Consider the following 14,749-nt stretch of genomic DNA (forward strand, 5'->3'; position numbering starts at 1 on the left):
CCATCCCCGATGGACCAGAAAGCCCTTCTAGCACCTCCTGCTGCCTCCGGGTTCCCAGCCTCATCTGAGCGGCGTCCCGCCCACTCCCCCTTCCCGCTTGGGGCGAGCCACCGACCTCCCCCTAAGGTCTACGGGGACTCAAAGTTAGCGTGATGCTCACCTGATAACTTTGCTGAATGATGCTGAAGTGTCATTTCTCATTGGGTCTTTGGCGTCTCCTGTCTCTTTCAGTGTCTGAAACTCCCTCTCAGCTCAACCATAGGGATTAGCTTGGAGCACCCTCCCCGCCCCTACCGTCTTCCAGCCTCGAACTTCACTCCTGCTTTCAGATCCCTTTCTTCACCACTCAGATCATATTCTAGGTGGTTTAATCAACCCAAAGGAACAAAATAATTAAGAAATTTATCTAGTTATTTGGTGATGTAAGAAAAAGTTTCAGGCAGATTTATTACAATTCTTTATCAAGGGACAGAACTGCTTCTCTCCACACTCAAGGAAATTAAATGCTGTAGCAAGAAAATTATTTTTAAATAAAATCCATTATTTAACGGTAATTAACAATAAGAAACTAGTCCAACAAATAGGAATCATTAAATAAGTTGTGATAAATTCATATAGTGGAATTACTCTACAGCTATCAAAAATCATGCCTTTGAAGACTGACAAAGGAAATGCACACAATGAAAATTAATAAAGACACATAACTATTTACAATATGATCTGACTCTATGTAAAATAAAATACATACACTATGTTAATAGTGGCTACCTCAAGGTGGTGAAATTACAGGTTATTTTTTTTCTTTATATACAGTTTCTGTGTTTTTAAGTTTTTTACAATGAGCATATATTACTATTATAATCAGAAAAATATATACATAAAATAAACTATTATTCTCTAGTTTGCAATTTTAACAATAAGTCCAATTTTTAAGAGTACCACCAAAAGCTTATCTTTCATGGAAAAAAATCATACCACCTCTAAAGATGATACATGATACAGTACAGTTTTTTTTTTTTATTCACTAGAACCCTGTGTCAGCAAGATTAGTTATGCCAGACATGATATTGATTTATCTTGCCTGATATAATTTTGGCTTATCTATAAAACAAACATTAGGATAATCCCCAACTCCAGTGCAACAGACTTCCCTGTCTGAAAATCAGCAAGACTTATTTAAGGGGCTTTAAAGGATAAGACCTAATTAGCCCTTTCTAAAAATCCATAGCATGTTTCTGTATAAAAGTTCGAAGCAAAACTCATTCAAAGTTAGCTCCACAGAAATAGCAGCAAAAATATAAAATGGACCTCAGCAATTACGGAAACAAATCTTCCAGCGTTTTTAGACCAAATGCTTTTGAACCTACTAAGAATTTTTAAGACTCAATTCAAAGAAATTTGGGCATATTCTAAAGAACAGAAAGTGGAGCCACTCCTCATAAAATAAGTTATTATTTCGTTCTTATTCTCTCAGAAAAGGTCACCTCATTCATTCCAAGGTCTGCTCTAAATAAAAGAGTTTATAATAAAATTAATCACAATGTTGCTCATAACAAGTACTTTCTCCTCCTTTCCTCCCCCTCCAGCCACTGCAGTATAATGCATTTCACAGTCGGTTTATGCTTCTTTAAGGGCCTGATATTGCATAATTCATGCATATTTTTCTGCACAGATTTAGTGAAAGTCCATGTGTGCAGGCCCTCGACAGGGACACAAAAGCCCTCAAGGACCTGGGGTTTAGAGAGTGCCTCGAAATATAAAAAAAAAAATTTTATACTTACATAAAATATAGAGTTCTGTCATTTGTTCTGCTAAGCCTATCATTAACCAGATATGTAAATTAATATAACAGTATTTGATAGAAACACTGCTTTAAAAGGAACATTCCAGCCGAGGGCCCTTTGTCATCTGTTCTATATTCTGCCATCTTCTTTTTCAAGGGAAACTTGGCTCAGCAGAGACCATTAGGCATATCATGGCAGTTAAGATATGGTTACTTGGGACTTAACTTTTGATTCCAATACTTGCAATATGACTTCAAGATAAATACTGCATATAGCAATGGGCACAGACAAAAAATATTCTTAATTTTGTCATTCAATTTCTGTAAAAATGTTACAGAATGGTTCCCATTTCTCATGCTTTTGTTATAGAATGTGCTGCAGAAATGACAGCCCCTGTCAGTATTTTTTTTAACACCCCCCTGCCAAAAAGAACAAATCCAGGCACTATTCACATTATTCAATATTTTACAATCACTTATGCTCATTTCAAAAGCTCTGTCAAATGCTACAAAAAGGTCTTCTAGAAGTCAGATATATAAAATCTACAGTTGCAACACTGAGAAGTACAAATGGTTAACAGCTGCTGTGTGTGTACAATTATTTCAAATAAATGAATAAGAAAAATATCAAGACTATTTGTAACTTCTTCTGCCTCTCTTAGAGTAGTAAAAAATAAGAGAAAGAGAAATAATAAAAGCAAAAAATAGAAACGCTATGAAAGCCAGTAAAGACTTTCGGGTATGAAAAAAGCTGCACTCTGTACACAGGGTGAATTCTTCTGGACAAAATCTTCCCAGGGTTTTGGGACCTGGGAAGCCATTGTTCTCAATAATCTTCCTGTAATGTTTCATGGATGGTTTGGGCTCAAACTGATTTGCAGCATAACGATACAGGCCAAACTTCGGAGCTGTGTGATCATTAAATGAATAAGCAAAGTATCCACAAAGATTGATACCATCCAATATATAGGCTAGAAAAACAAAAGGACAGGAGAAAAGTTATGAAAATATTTTGCACACAACACTTTGCTTTTACATAGCCCTGGCGCATCAGCAAAAATGTCAATACCATTTAATAAAGCTTCAGATTTAATTAGATTTAATCAGAAAAGCCTTCTTGTATCCGAAGACAAAGAGGTAAATACATTTAACATAGTAGGTTTTACATAATTAAGCCTACTAGGATGCACTTGGGTTAAATCTTTCAGTACGTGAAGCAGTCAAGACTGCTGTGAAGCCATCTTATATGGAGGACAAGATAGTCCAGGGTTTATTCCACCCAGAGTAGGTGCGAGGGAGATTCCATCTTGCTCTTTTAGCCAAACTCCTTTATCCCTGGGGAAAATACTAGCTAGCACTTGGACTTTTTCAGTGTGTCAAGGAATAGATAGCACTTTCTCTGCAGGTGATAGTGTGTGTATGTGTTTGAGAGTTTCTATCAGGTATCAGGCTCTCAGGTGACTTAACCCTCAAGAGACCGCTGTTTCGGGGGCTCCTTACCTTTCAGAGCTTCGTTTATGTAATTCTTCATGTAATACACCCTCAGATTGTCTTCGGCTGCGTGTGGATCATCGTCGATGCCGTTGGAGATTATATACATGGGGAGGTCTCCGTACTTGGACTTCAGCCAATTCAGTACCTTGCGTAACCCCCAGGGCACCACGGCCACCTGACTTGGGGAGTTGAGCCAGGTGATGTCAGTCATTTCTTGCACCGCCAGGTAATCATTATATTTTACTGGATCTTCTTTTTCCCAGTCTACAAGGATGGTGGTGTAATGGCTTAAAGCCAAAAAATCAAAGGAACCCCGGATTAGCTTTTTTTCCTCGTCAGTGAAATAAGGCAGGAGGAAATTGTTTCTCTGGTTCAGCCAGTCCCTCATCACGCGTGGATAATCCCCGGAGCCGAAAATGGGCTCGGCCAGCCAGCCAATGTCAAATTGCAAAACCCGCTCGGCCACTTCTTGGTCTTTTGGGGAGAGAGGGCAGGCCGGTTCTATCCAATCCGCCTGCAGGGCTATGGATATTCTACCCTTCTGAGAGCGCCTAAACTTCTCATCGTACACGCGCCAGGCCAACGCGTGGGCCTTCAGGAGGTGGTGCCCCGCGATATACGTCATGTTCCGCGTGGACGGCTCGTTCATCGTGATCCAGAACTTGACGTGGTGGCCGAGGTCTCGAAAGCACAGGCTGGCGTACTCTGCAAAAGCCAGGGCGGTGTGAGGGTTCTCCCAGGCGCCGTGCCGGGCCAGGGGTGGCGGCAGCCCCTGGTGCGGGGCGGCGGGGCGCCACAGGGCCACGACCGGCGTGATGTTGGCGTGCACGAGCTCGCTGGCCATGCAGCGATAGTAGCGCAGGACCGTGCGGTTGACCTGGGACTGGTTCCCCAGCGGCAGGATCAGCGCCCAGTCCAGGGAGAAGTGGAAATGCGACACGTGCATTTCCCGGAGTAAGGCGATCTGGGGCCGGATGGCGGCGAAGTCAACGCAGTAGGATTTCCTCTTCTTGGTCACAACCCCGTCCACCTTAATAAGCCTTTTACTGTGGTGGACATCCCACAGGTAAACGTTGGGGTCGGTAAACTGAGACAGAGTGGTGTCCACCTGGCAGGAAGAGAGTAACCGTTAGCCTCACCTGGACCGTCCTGGAAAGTCGTTCAACGCAGCTCTTTTGACAAAACCAGCCAGCAAAATAGGTAAAAACAGAAACCTTTCTAGCTGAATTTTTAAACTATTTTTTCATAAAGAGGAAGTTCTTGGAGAAGAAAATATTTCCCTTTGATGGGTGCACATTTGTTTTTCCCATAGTTCTCTGTAACTCTGGAACTGTTACTTTAATGTTAAAAAAAAATCTGAATTTTTGGGGTCACTTCAGATGACAAACATTAATAATCCTCACACACCTCTGGTCTGCGTTAAGCAAGCAGAGTATTTTGGACGTTTTTCTTTTAGTGTAAGAAATCACTAATGATACGAGGCTTTCAAATTAAAAAAAAAAACTAGACAAAAAAATGATAAAGCTTAAAACCTGAGTGAGAGTCAGAAAATGAAACGATATTTAAGATTAAATTGCGCTTCTTAAAATCACGTTCTAAATGGAGGTTTGCTCCAGGTGAAGGACGTGGAAAATAAGCATAACGGTTGCCTTTTATTGGCATTAGAGTCCATAACAGAATTTAGCAAACTCATTCTGACTGATGGTAGAAAGTGATAGGGAATGTGGAAAACAATTCTGTCATCCACCCATAATGGGATATTTTAACATAGCTTTTTAAAAATTTCTAAATTATTTTTCTGTGACGATCATGACGATAATGGTTCTCAATCTCTGATTTACAAGCCTTCAAAATGAAAACATGTATTTAGGAAAGTGGACAAATTGCAAAATCAAAATCACAAAATCCTTCCTCCACATGCCAACCATGGCAGGAATGGAAACTGAAAGTTCATCCCAAGGACCCGCCACCAAAGCCAGTTTTCTCCTCAGAAATAATCCTGTTAGAATTGGTTCCTCAGTTTGACCCTCTATATAAAAGCTGGGGTCAAACTCTGGTTTTGAATCTCTAGCAGAGGTTTCCTTGCATTTTTCAGGCCTGTTGCAAATGAGCTTCTGTTTCTCTAGAGGGGTCAGTGCTGTGCTTATAAAGGAAAGTAATAAAATACAGTGTGTCAGAGGGAAATTGCTTTTTCTGGAGAATTGTCCCTTGTAGATCACCCACACATGCATTTCCTCTAATGCTGTGGGAATGCTGTCAGAAGTATTTTTCCACTGTGATGCACCCACAAATCATGTTTCCTCAGCTTTGCAAGAGAAAATATTTGCATACTCTTTGGAAGTGAAAGTGTTCATAGCTTGAAGGAATTATTTGGATTATTTTTACAGAGCTCTGAGTTGACAAAATTCGTAACTTTTCTACCATAATTGTTCCAGAACAACAGCTTTTATTCAGTCCATCTGAAAACAAACATGAGAGACTAGGGTATAATTTCTATTTATACCCTATTTCTTAAAAATACAGGACATTTATAAATGGGTATTTAGGCAAAATTCTATATAATCTCCACTGATGTATTGACTTATTTCTTAATTTAAAAAAAAAGAAAAAAGAAAGTTGAACCTTTCAGAAGGTTATAATATGTGTGTTCAGTATATTATGGAAGAAATGTTTCCCTAACAGTGGCCAATGTTAAAAAAGCTCTACGTCCCCAGTACATAGCAGGTTTTGTATTTATGAGCTATGAGCATTAGTGGTTATGGGAAAACAAACCTCTTGGCTGGGAAATTAGGCCCAAGGACAGTGACAATCCATGTGAACAAGCCTAAGATCAGACTTCAGGCAGGTGGTGTTAATGAGATGTTATTTTTAAAGCTTTTCAGGTGAAATGCGTGCCTCATTCATACTGGGAGTTTGAAACACTAGCCAGGAGTAAAAAGATAAATTTCAATGGTTTGAGATTCACTTATATGTAGAGAATGGACTTGAGGACACGGGGAGGGGGAAGGGTAAGCTGGGACGAAGTGAGAGAGTGGCATGGACATATATACACTACCAAACGTAAAACAGATAGCTAGTGGGAAGCAGCCACATAGCACAGGGAGATCAGCTCGGTGCTTTGTGACCACCTAGAGGGGTGGGATAGGGAGGGAGGGAGGGAGACACAACAGGGAGGAGATATGGGAACATATGTATATGTATAGCTGATTCACTTTGTTATAAAGCAGAAACTAACACACCATTGTAAAGCAATTATACTCCAATAAAGATGTTTAAAAAAAAAAAAGTATTGCCAGCTAAAAACACCATGATGGGTCTTGCTGTTTTTCTTACCAGCCTGTGTATTTGAACAGAGGTAGGCACCTAAGTGTATTTGTCTCACTATTCCCTGGTCTGAGCATAGTGGTAGGTACTTAATAAATATCGATTGAACGACAAAAAAAATAAAGTAAAATAAAATAAAAATGCAATTCACTTCTAATGCATTAAAAGTATAGAGACCTGCTTGTAAATTAAAACTTACCCATACACTCATCAGAACTGTCCTAACAAAAAACTTGTTTTTACTTTGTCAGTTAGGAAGTTATTAGCTTGGGAAGAGAGCCGCCACAGTAGTACAAACGCTCCAGGTGAAAAGCAAAAAGAATAAAAGAGCAGTTGCAGCCTTTTCCCACTAGAGAGCTTCTAGAGGAGCTGCGGTCCGCAGAGGGTCTGTGTGTGGCTGGGTCAGCAGGGAGCGGGCCAGGCAGCTCGGCTAGGTGAAGGTAGCAGGGGCCCTGAGCTCTGCAGCCCGAGGGCAAAGCTCCAGGGCTGATGGGTGGCTGGCATTAAATCAAAGTCTAAACAACTGCCTCTAGGGAGCAGAAAAAGGAATTCTCTCCCTATCTCCCTACCTCTTCGCTGCCTGCCGTACTTGTCACCTCTGATCAGAGTTCTTCTTCTCTCTGGAAGAAGTAAGATGTACTCTTAAAACATTCTCACCACTGACCAGTTCCCAAGGCAGACACAGTCCCTGGATGGGAACAAAGCAGGAGTGAAAGGGCTCCCCACAAATGTCCCCACTGCTCCCTGAGTTCATACCATCTGCACAGAAACGCTGGCAGAGCCTTCTCTCCTCAAAAGACAAAGCTGGGAATTACCAGCCCTGGCTGGGCTGCTGTCAGAGATGGGACAGAGCACGAGCCCTCAGTGACTAGGGTCCCAGGGCCCAGCAAGAAGCAGGGCTCAGAAGAAGGTCAAGAGGTAGAAAAAGGACCAGGGACCAACCAGGATGCACTAGGGAGTGGCCTTCCCCCCTTCCTTCCTTCCTCCTTCCCTCCTCCATCACTAGCACCACCTCTGCCGTTTCAGATCCTACTTGAACCCCCACTGTGGATCCCACTGCAGGAGAAATTAGGATGGGGAGGTTCCAAATAGCAGTGGGCTGAGGGAGAAGGGGAGATGGAGGAGGGAGGAAAACCCGGAGCCAGGAAGACAAGCTACTGGGCTCAGATATCCTTGCAAACACAGCGATCCTTGGATGCCTTTTTTTTTTTTTAACATCTTTATTGGAGTATAATTGCTTTACAATGGTGTGTTAGTTTCTGCTGTATCACAAAGTGAATCAGCTATACATACACATATATCCCCATATCCCCTCCCTCTTGTGTCTCCCTCCCTCACACCCTCCCTATCCCACCCCTCTAGGTGGTCACAAAGCACCGAGCTGATCTCCCTGTGCTATGCGACTGCTTCGCACTAGCTATCTATTTTACATTTGGTAGTGTATATATGTCCATGCCACTCTTTCATTTTGTCCCAGCTTACCCTTCCCACTCCCTGTGTCCTCACTGGATGCCTTTTAAATGTAAGGAAGGGACTGAAGTTGAGACTGTCCCTAAAACTAACTGGAGGTCTGAATAAGATGTAAGAATAATACAACTCGGCAAAAAAAGTATTAAGGATGGTGTTGATTTAAAAAAAAATTTTTCTTAATTATTTATTTATTTGGTTGCATGGGATCTTAGTTGTGGCAGGTGAACTCTTAGTTGCGGCATGCATGTGGGATCTAGTTCCCTGACCAGGGATCGAACCTGGGCCCCCTGAATTGGGAGCATGGAGTCTTAACCACTGCACCACCAGGTGTTGATTTATTCTCCCATAAATCAAAGATTTCAATTTGATGTTTACCAAAACAACAGCAACCCATTTCAACTAGAAGGCCTTCCCGCAGATCCAAGCATTCTTCCAAACACCTCTTTCGAACTGAAAGGTAACAGAATATGCCGTCCCAAAATATGACTGTAGAAGTTCAGGGCATGCCACCTCAAAAATGCCCCTTCAGTATATTGATTATTTTGAGCTGCAGGTACTTGAAAAATAGCAAATGCAAGGGAAAGGCTTTCTCTGAACTCCTCTTATCTGCCTACAGACAGATCCTCCAAAAGGAACTCAAAAGGATTGTCATAAATCCCTTTGTGGGAGTTTCACCAAGCAGGGAAGATTTATCACAGGAGAGGATATTCAAAGCCAACATCACATGCAGGCAAACTTTGTCACAAACTATCATAGCTCCCATCTATTCTTTTAAGGGCCCATTCATCTTTCCTAAAAAGCATTTACTTTTCCCCTTTTCCTATTAAGATGGCATTTAAGCCTGAACTCTAAGCCACCTTGGGGAGTTACTCATTTTTCTCAGAGCGTCTCCCATGTATACATGAGGTAAACATACTAATAAACTTCTGTTTGTTCTTCTCATGTTAATCTATCTCTTATTACAGGGGTCTCAGTTAAGAACTCAGAAGGGTAGAGGAAAAGTTATTTTCCTCCCCAGCAGAACCAGTGAATTGGCTAGAAGCACCCAACATGCTAAACCCTTTGCTTGTCTGTGGATACCAAACTTTGTCTCCGTCTTGGTCTCTATTTTCACACGCAGACTCTGTTCAGCAACACCTCCACTCCCTCCCCACCCTGCTCACTTACCACCATGCTCTGTTCACACTGTCAAACTATTTGCGACCCATCATTTTCCCTCAATAGACTCTTTTGAAAGCAGGGGTCGTATCTTACTCATCTTAGTGTGTACTCCCCTCAACCGAGTCCCCTCACCCCAGCAATTAACACAGGGCTTTGTACACACTAAGCATCCAATAAGTGCTCGCTAAAGTATTCAATCAAGCTCTAGAAAACAGATTCTTTTAAAGTTGGAAAAATTAAAAATAATATTGAGGGCTAACTACACAGCAGATGCTCAATAAATATTGGTTGACCATTTTGAAGAACTTCATTACCACTGCAATTCAAAAACTGTTGCTAGAAATGGCATTCCGATCAGTGAATCATAGAGCAAGGGTTTTTCTTTCTGGAGGTATTTCCACAAGCTTGGGGGTTCCACAGTTATGCCTCAGGAGGGCTCTGCCTAATGCTCCTGCTTCAATCTCAGCAGCTCCACCAAGATCTCAGATAATGTGGAGTTCTGTTTTATATCTTGTTTATGGAAGAACTCAACAACTACTTTAAAAGGGGTTGAAAACCATGGTATTAAAAGAGACTTTTATCTTTCACTATCCTATCAGATCTTAAAGATGGATATATTTTTAATCTGTTCCCCTTGGAGCTTATTTAAAGTGCAAGATGAAGCTAGGAAGATTTTTGGAGAGAAGAGTGCAGCATTCCAAATGGTGCCTTTAATGTGCTCACTAAGGAACCATGTTTGGCCTGAGGAATGGACAATGTGCCATGACAACCTAATAAGGAAGTACTACTTACTAGGGATAGGGCTTGGTGAGACTGCGGATTGATTTTGTCAGCTGACTTACTTGAATGTAGTTGTCAACAATTCCCCAAGCAAAGTCACAGGAGAATGTCCCTTCTAGGGGTTGATTTTCAGGTAAAGGAGGGAAGCCATTTTTCTCTATCAGCTTCTGGTAGAACAAGGCTGAAGACTTCGGCAACAACTTCTTATCCTGGCTTAGAAAGTCAACGTAGAAGAGTCCACGTCTGATGCTGTAGCCTCTGTGCCACTCGAAGCCATCCATGAGGGACCACGCGGTGTACCCAATGACATCCACCCCGTCTAGCCTGATGGCTGCAAAGGAAAGAGGACAGAGCAACATGACCCTGTGATGGGCACTCGTCTCATGATTCAAGAGCATTTGAGGATTTTACTACTTCAGTAAGTATAATGCTTATTATTGTTTGGTAAACTGATGACTCTTCTCACTGATGAAAGGCTCTAAGAGAACCTAGATAACTCTACAAATATTACTAAATGTCTTCACAAATAGGCTTATCTCCAATATGTTTTTATCTGAATTTCCCTTATTTCTAGTGGGTGCTCTTTGGGCCAAGATATCTTGTTCTACTTTCTATCCTAAGCACCTATCTTTGTGCCTGATGCAGTAAATGAATTAAGTCTTCAAAGGCATGGACTACTTACTCTTTTCTTCAGAAAATATTGATATTCCTTTTCTTCTTTAATAAAAAGTGTTTTATTCAGTACAAGCAATCTGAACTGAAAAATGTGTACAGAGATCTAGATATCTTGGGATTTACTTAATCTTTAATATAATCTAAAAAATCTAGAGTAGTAACTCTGAAAGTCTAGTAATTTTAAACATTATAACCCAGTTTCTCATTTATGAAACGAGTTTAAAAAATTAATTCAAGTTCCTCAAGGTCCCAAATGAGAAAGGTGTTACATAAATGCATTCCTACTATTGCCAAAATGAATTTCTACATTCTGATTAAAAACTATAAATTCACACAGTTTATTAAGATCATCTTAAAGATTGTTTTTCCAGTGGATTCTGGCAGAAAATTAGGATTTTATCCACAATCCTACCTTTTAAGGTTTCCATTATGAATTTTTTGAGGTAATACATATATTTGGCATCATCTCTCTTGGTGGTCCCTGAAACAAACCAGCCATTTTCCACAATAAATATTTGAGGGTGGTTATACTCAAGGTCAATCCAGGAAAGGAGTTGCCTTAGGCTGGGAGATTCCAACTGATGGAACTTCATCTGAGGGTCCAACAGTTGAAAACTCAAGGTTGGTCCAAAGGAAAGAGCAAAAAAGTCGGCTGTTCCCTTGATGAACTTTTTCTCAGATTCAGTAAAATCAGGCAGAAGAGATGAAAGGTTATTCTTCATGCTCTCAGGATAGTCCCCATCAATAAATACGGGTTTGGCAAACCAGCCTAGGACAAAGTCAAGAGATTTCTGACATTCTTTGATGCTATGTTCAGTCATTCTTCGAGGACTGATCCAGTGGGAGCTCAGGGCAATGGACACCTGGCCTCCCTGAGTGGGGCGGAAAGAAGTATTGTAGAGATGCCAGATTTTGGCATGAGCCTATAAAGAGAAAAACCACGGTGAATTTATCTGATTGTGAGCAGAAATACAACATGTATTTGAATCCCCATTTCTAGTTGTATCTGTTTCTCATCAAGTCTAACCTAATGACTAACCCCACAATGTAAAAGTCACCTGGAACCAATAGATAATTCCAGAGGTAAGTCAGCCCACAGTGAGCTGCAACCATAACTGGAATCATTTCCACTGTTTTTCAGCAGCCAGTGGAAAAATGTGAATTTCTTGTGTTGAATATGTAGTTATTATTCATACTTTGAAAAGTTAATGAAATAAGAATTTGTTATAATATCTTACTACTTAAATGACTTTGGATTATGTACTTTTTAATTAATAGCCTTCGCGAAAAGAGCCAATCCCGCATCTGTGATTACACCAGGAATTTCTAAATAGGATTATATTTTTTTATCCTAAGAGACCGGGAGTTTTCAAGTTGACTTAAATTGTTGGAGTCAATTTAATATTTTGTATTCATGTCTCATAACAGAAATTCTAACACATGTTCTCACAATCTTTGTTCTTCTCTAAGAAGAATCAGCGCAATAAAGAACCAACTCCGATATCTAATCTTGGCCCACCACCCAGTACTCTGGGACATGGCTGGCTTCCTGCCGACCCCCGCAGGGTACAAGATACAAGCCAAGAGCAAAAACACCTAAATGCAGCTTTGAAGAGATCAGATGTCCACAGTGAATCAGCAACTCAGCTGGGTGTTTCCTACAGCAATGAAATGGGCTTTGCTTCCATTAAATCAACTTCAGACTCCCATAAAATCTTGCTGACTTCTGATATCTTATTTTCATTTGTCTCCTTTCTATTTACAAAGAATAGTGGTTTTTTTCCTCCCTTACTTGAATTAGGTTTTTCTTTACTTTTGAATTCCTGATTTACTCCCCCTGTTTTTCTCCAAATGCAAGAGCTGTTTATCAGCCTTTTGCTCTCCTAATATATTCTCTTGGAAAATTCCATTCTAATTCTCTGTTTGACTCACATTCTCCCAATGATCATGCCAGTTTTCATTCCACTCCCTGGGCCTGAAGAAGCTCTTGCGCTCATATGCCAAACTTCCTCTTCCTTGTTCTTTAATATTCTGCTCTCGGTTCATTTTAGTGCAGGTGTCCAAGAATGGCCTCATCACCATTCTTATGAGTTCAGCCAGATATTTCAGTGGAATCAAATAGCGCATGTCTTTCATTTTTAGTTTCTTAGTAAACATCTACTAGGTTTCATTTCACGGAATGTGTTTTTTCATGACCTAAAGCAGCTATCTATATGCTAGGAAGGAAATGGAGAATACAATATTGATCATAAGAATAGTGGCCTTTGCCCATGTGATTCAAGAAACTGAGGCTTGATTGTGCTATGCTGCTGGATTTGTGATGTGCCCCACCCTTCTCTATCTTCCTCACCTTCACCACCCTATCTCTCCCTTCCCCACTGACAAGAAATCTCACCAGTTAACAGTTAAACAGAAAAGAAAAGGGGAAATCCAGGCTGTAGTACTCACGATGTTAGCCTAGAGGACTTCGCTAATTTGGCTGATTTGAAGCCTGTGGATAGTCATGACCTAACCCTAACAGACATACCTCTACAGGACAAGCACGAAGAGGGGGGAGTCAGGAGGCCAGGGAGAAGTGGCAGCAACCAAGAACTTCCTGACATGGGTCAGTTTTGCAGGTAGCTGAAGTCAGAGCCATACAGTAGAACTGTCTACAATCACAGACCACTCTTCTAACCTTGAGTACTTTGACATGGCTCAGAGGAGGTCTGGCAAGGAAACGAATGACCCTGGCTATAGGGAAGTGCACACGTGGTGTTTGATATCAGATAAAATTCCTGCTCCATCACTTTTTTCTGTGCCTTTGACCACACAACTTAACCAGGGCAGGTAAAACTAACTTTCCTCTGTCTCTCACAGGGCTGTAATGAGGATTAAATGAGATACTTTACACAAAACACCTAACAGAGTTTCCACATGGTAGGGTCTCCATGAATGCTTATTCCTTCTCTCCCTAAAGGATCAACAGAACAAAAAGAAAAACACAGCAGGTAAAGGAAACGCCACCTGCTGAGGAATTCAGCCCATAGCATCGCTGTGATATAGTGATACGACCTGGAGTTTGGATTAGAAGAATCTCACGTTTGGATACCAAATCCTCTGTTACCAGTGTGAGCCTCAGGTACTTCTTTGAACAAATGGGAATAGCATCTATTCTCCTTCAGGGACATTGCAAGGATTAAATATGATATAAGTGAAAGTGTTTTTCAAGTGGTCAATTATTTTAGAGAAGTACAGTATAAATTTGTAGCACTGGAAAGTGTGATGATTAGTTTTATGTGTCGACTGACTGGACTGAGGGACCCCCCACATGGCTGGTAAAGCATTGTCAAGAGTTTAACTAGCTACTTCATGGTATTCTGCCTTGGCATCCATTTTGTTTAACTGTGTGTCCTACAGGGAACTTAAACTGACACTAGCCCCTCATGCAAGCACATGCCCTGACTAGATAGCAGCCCACAATCACAAACAAGTGTAAGTTCCTGAGATGACCTCCCCAATAGCCCCTGTGATCAACAGGTCTCACATGCCTTGCAGACTTTATATGCCTTATGCACCCCTTACAAAAGACCCCTGTGGGGCTTACCAAAACCCCTCTTTTGGTTTGAATTGATCAATCTGGCCCAGGAACGCCAAAGCACTCACACACGGACTCTATTAAAGGCATGAGTCCGGGGTTCTGTCTCTCTCCCTCTCTCTGTGCTCTGCCTTAACCACCCCATGTGGTCCCTTAAGGCATGCTACGTACTTCCTCCAGGACCTGTGAGTGACAGACTTCTCTGCTTCAATTTCTTTTTTAAAATAAGGACATCACAAGAAAAATAAAAAAGCTACAGACCAATAGCCCTTATGGGTATAGATACAAAAAAAACTCAACAAAATACTGACAAAACAATTCCAGCAGCATACTAAAAGGAGTATATACCATGATCAAGTAGGATTTATCCCAGGAATGCAAGGATGGTTCAACATATGAAAATCAATCAATGCAATACATCACATTAATGGAATGAAGAAGGGGAAACCCCGTACGATCATCTCAGTGAATGCAGAAACGGCATT

General features: G+C 41.1%; 1 protein-coding gene across 1 annotated transcript in view; it reads right to left on the reverse strand.

The window, feature by feature from the left end:
• Window positions 1-1,656: 1,656 nt before the first annotated feature.
• The window catches only part of KL (klotho), a 37,348-nt gene continuing 24,255 nt past the window's right edge, over window positions 1,657-14,749 (reverse strand). The window contains exons 2-5 of the mRNA XM_022574634.2: window positions 11,100-11,610; window positions 10,075-10,343; window positions 3,284-4,385; window positions 1,657-2,754 (exon numbers count right to left, since the gene is read on the reverse strand). Coding sequence (XP_022430342.1) covers window positions 2,417-2,754; window positions 3,284-4,385; window positions 10,075-10,343; window positions 11,100-11,610 — 2,220 coding nt within the window. The 3' untranslated portion in view covers window positions 1,657-2,416. The remainder of the gene's footprint in view (window positions 2,755-3,283; window positions 4,386-10,074; window positions 10,344-11,099; window positions 11,611-14,749) is intronic.

Source organism: Delphinapterus leucas, chromosome 18 (assembly GCF_059928025.1).
Source record: "Delphinapterus leucas isolate spDelLeu-1000000601 "Yukka" chromosome 18, BTC_Dleu_Yukka2, whole genome shotgun sequence".
Classification (NCBI taxonomy): Eukaryota; Metazoa; Chordata; class Mammalia; order Artiodactyla; family Monodontidae; genus Delphinapterus; species Delphinapterus leucas.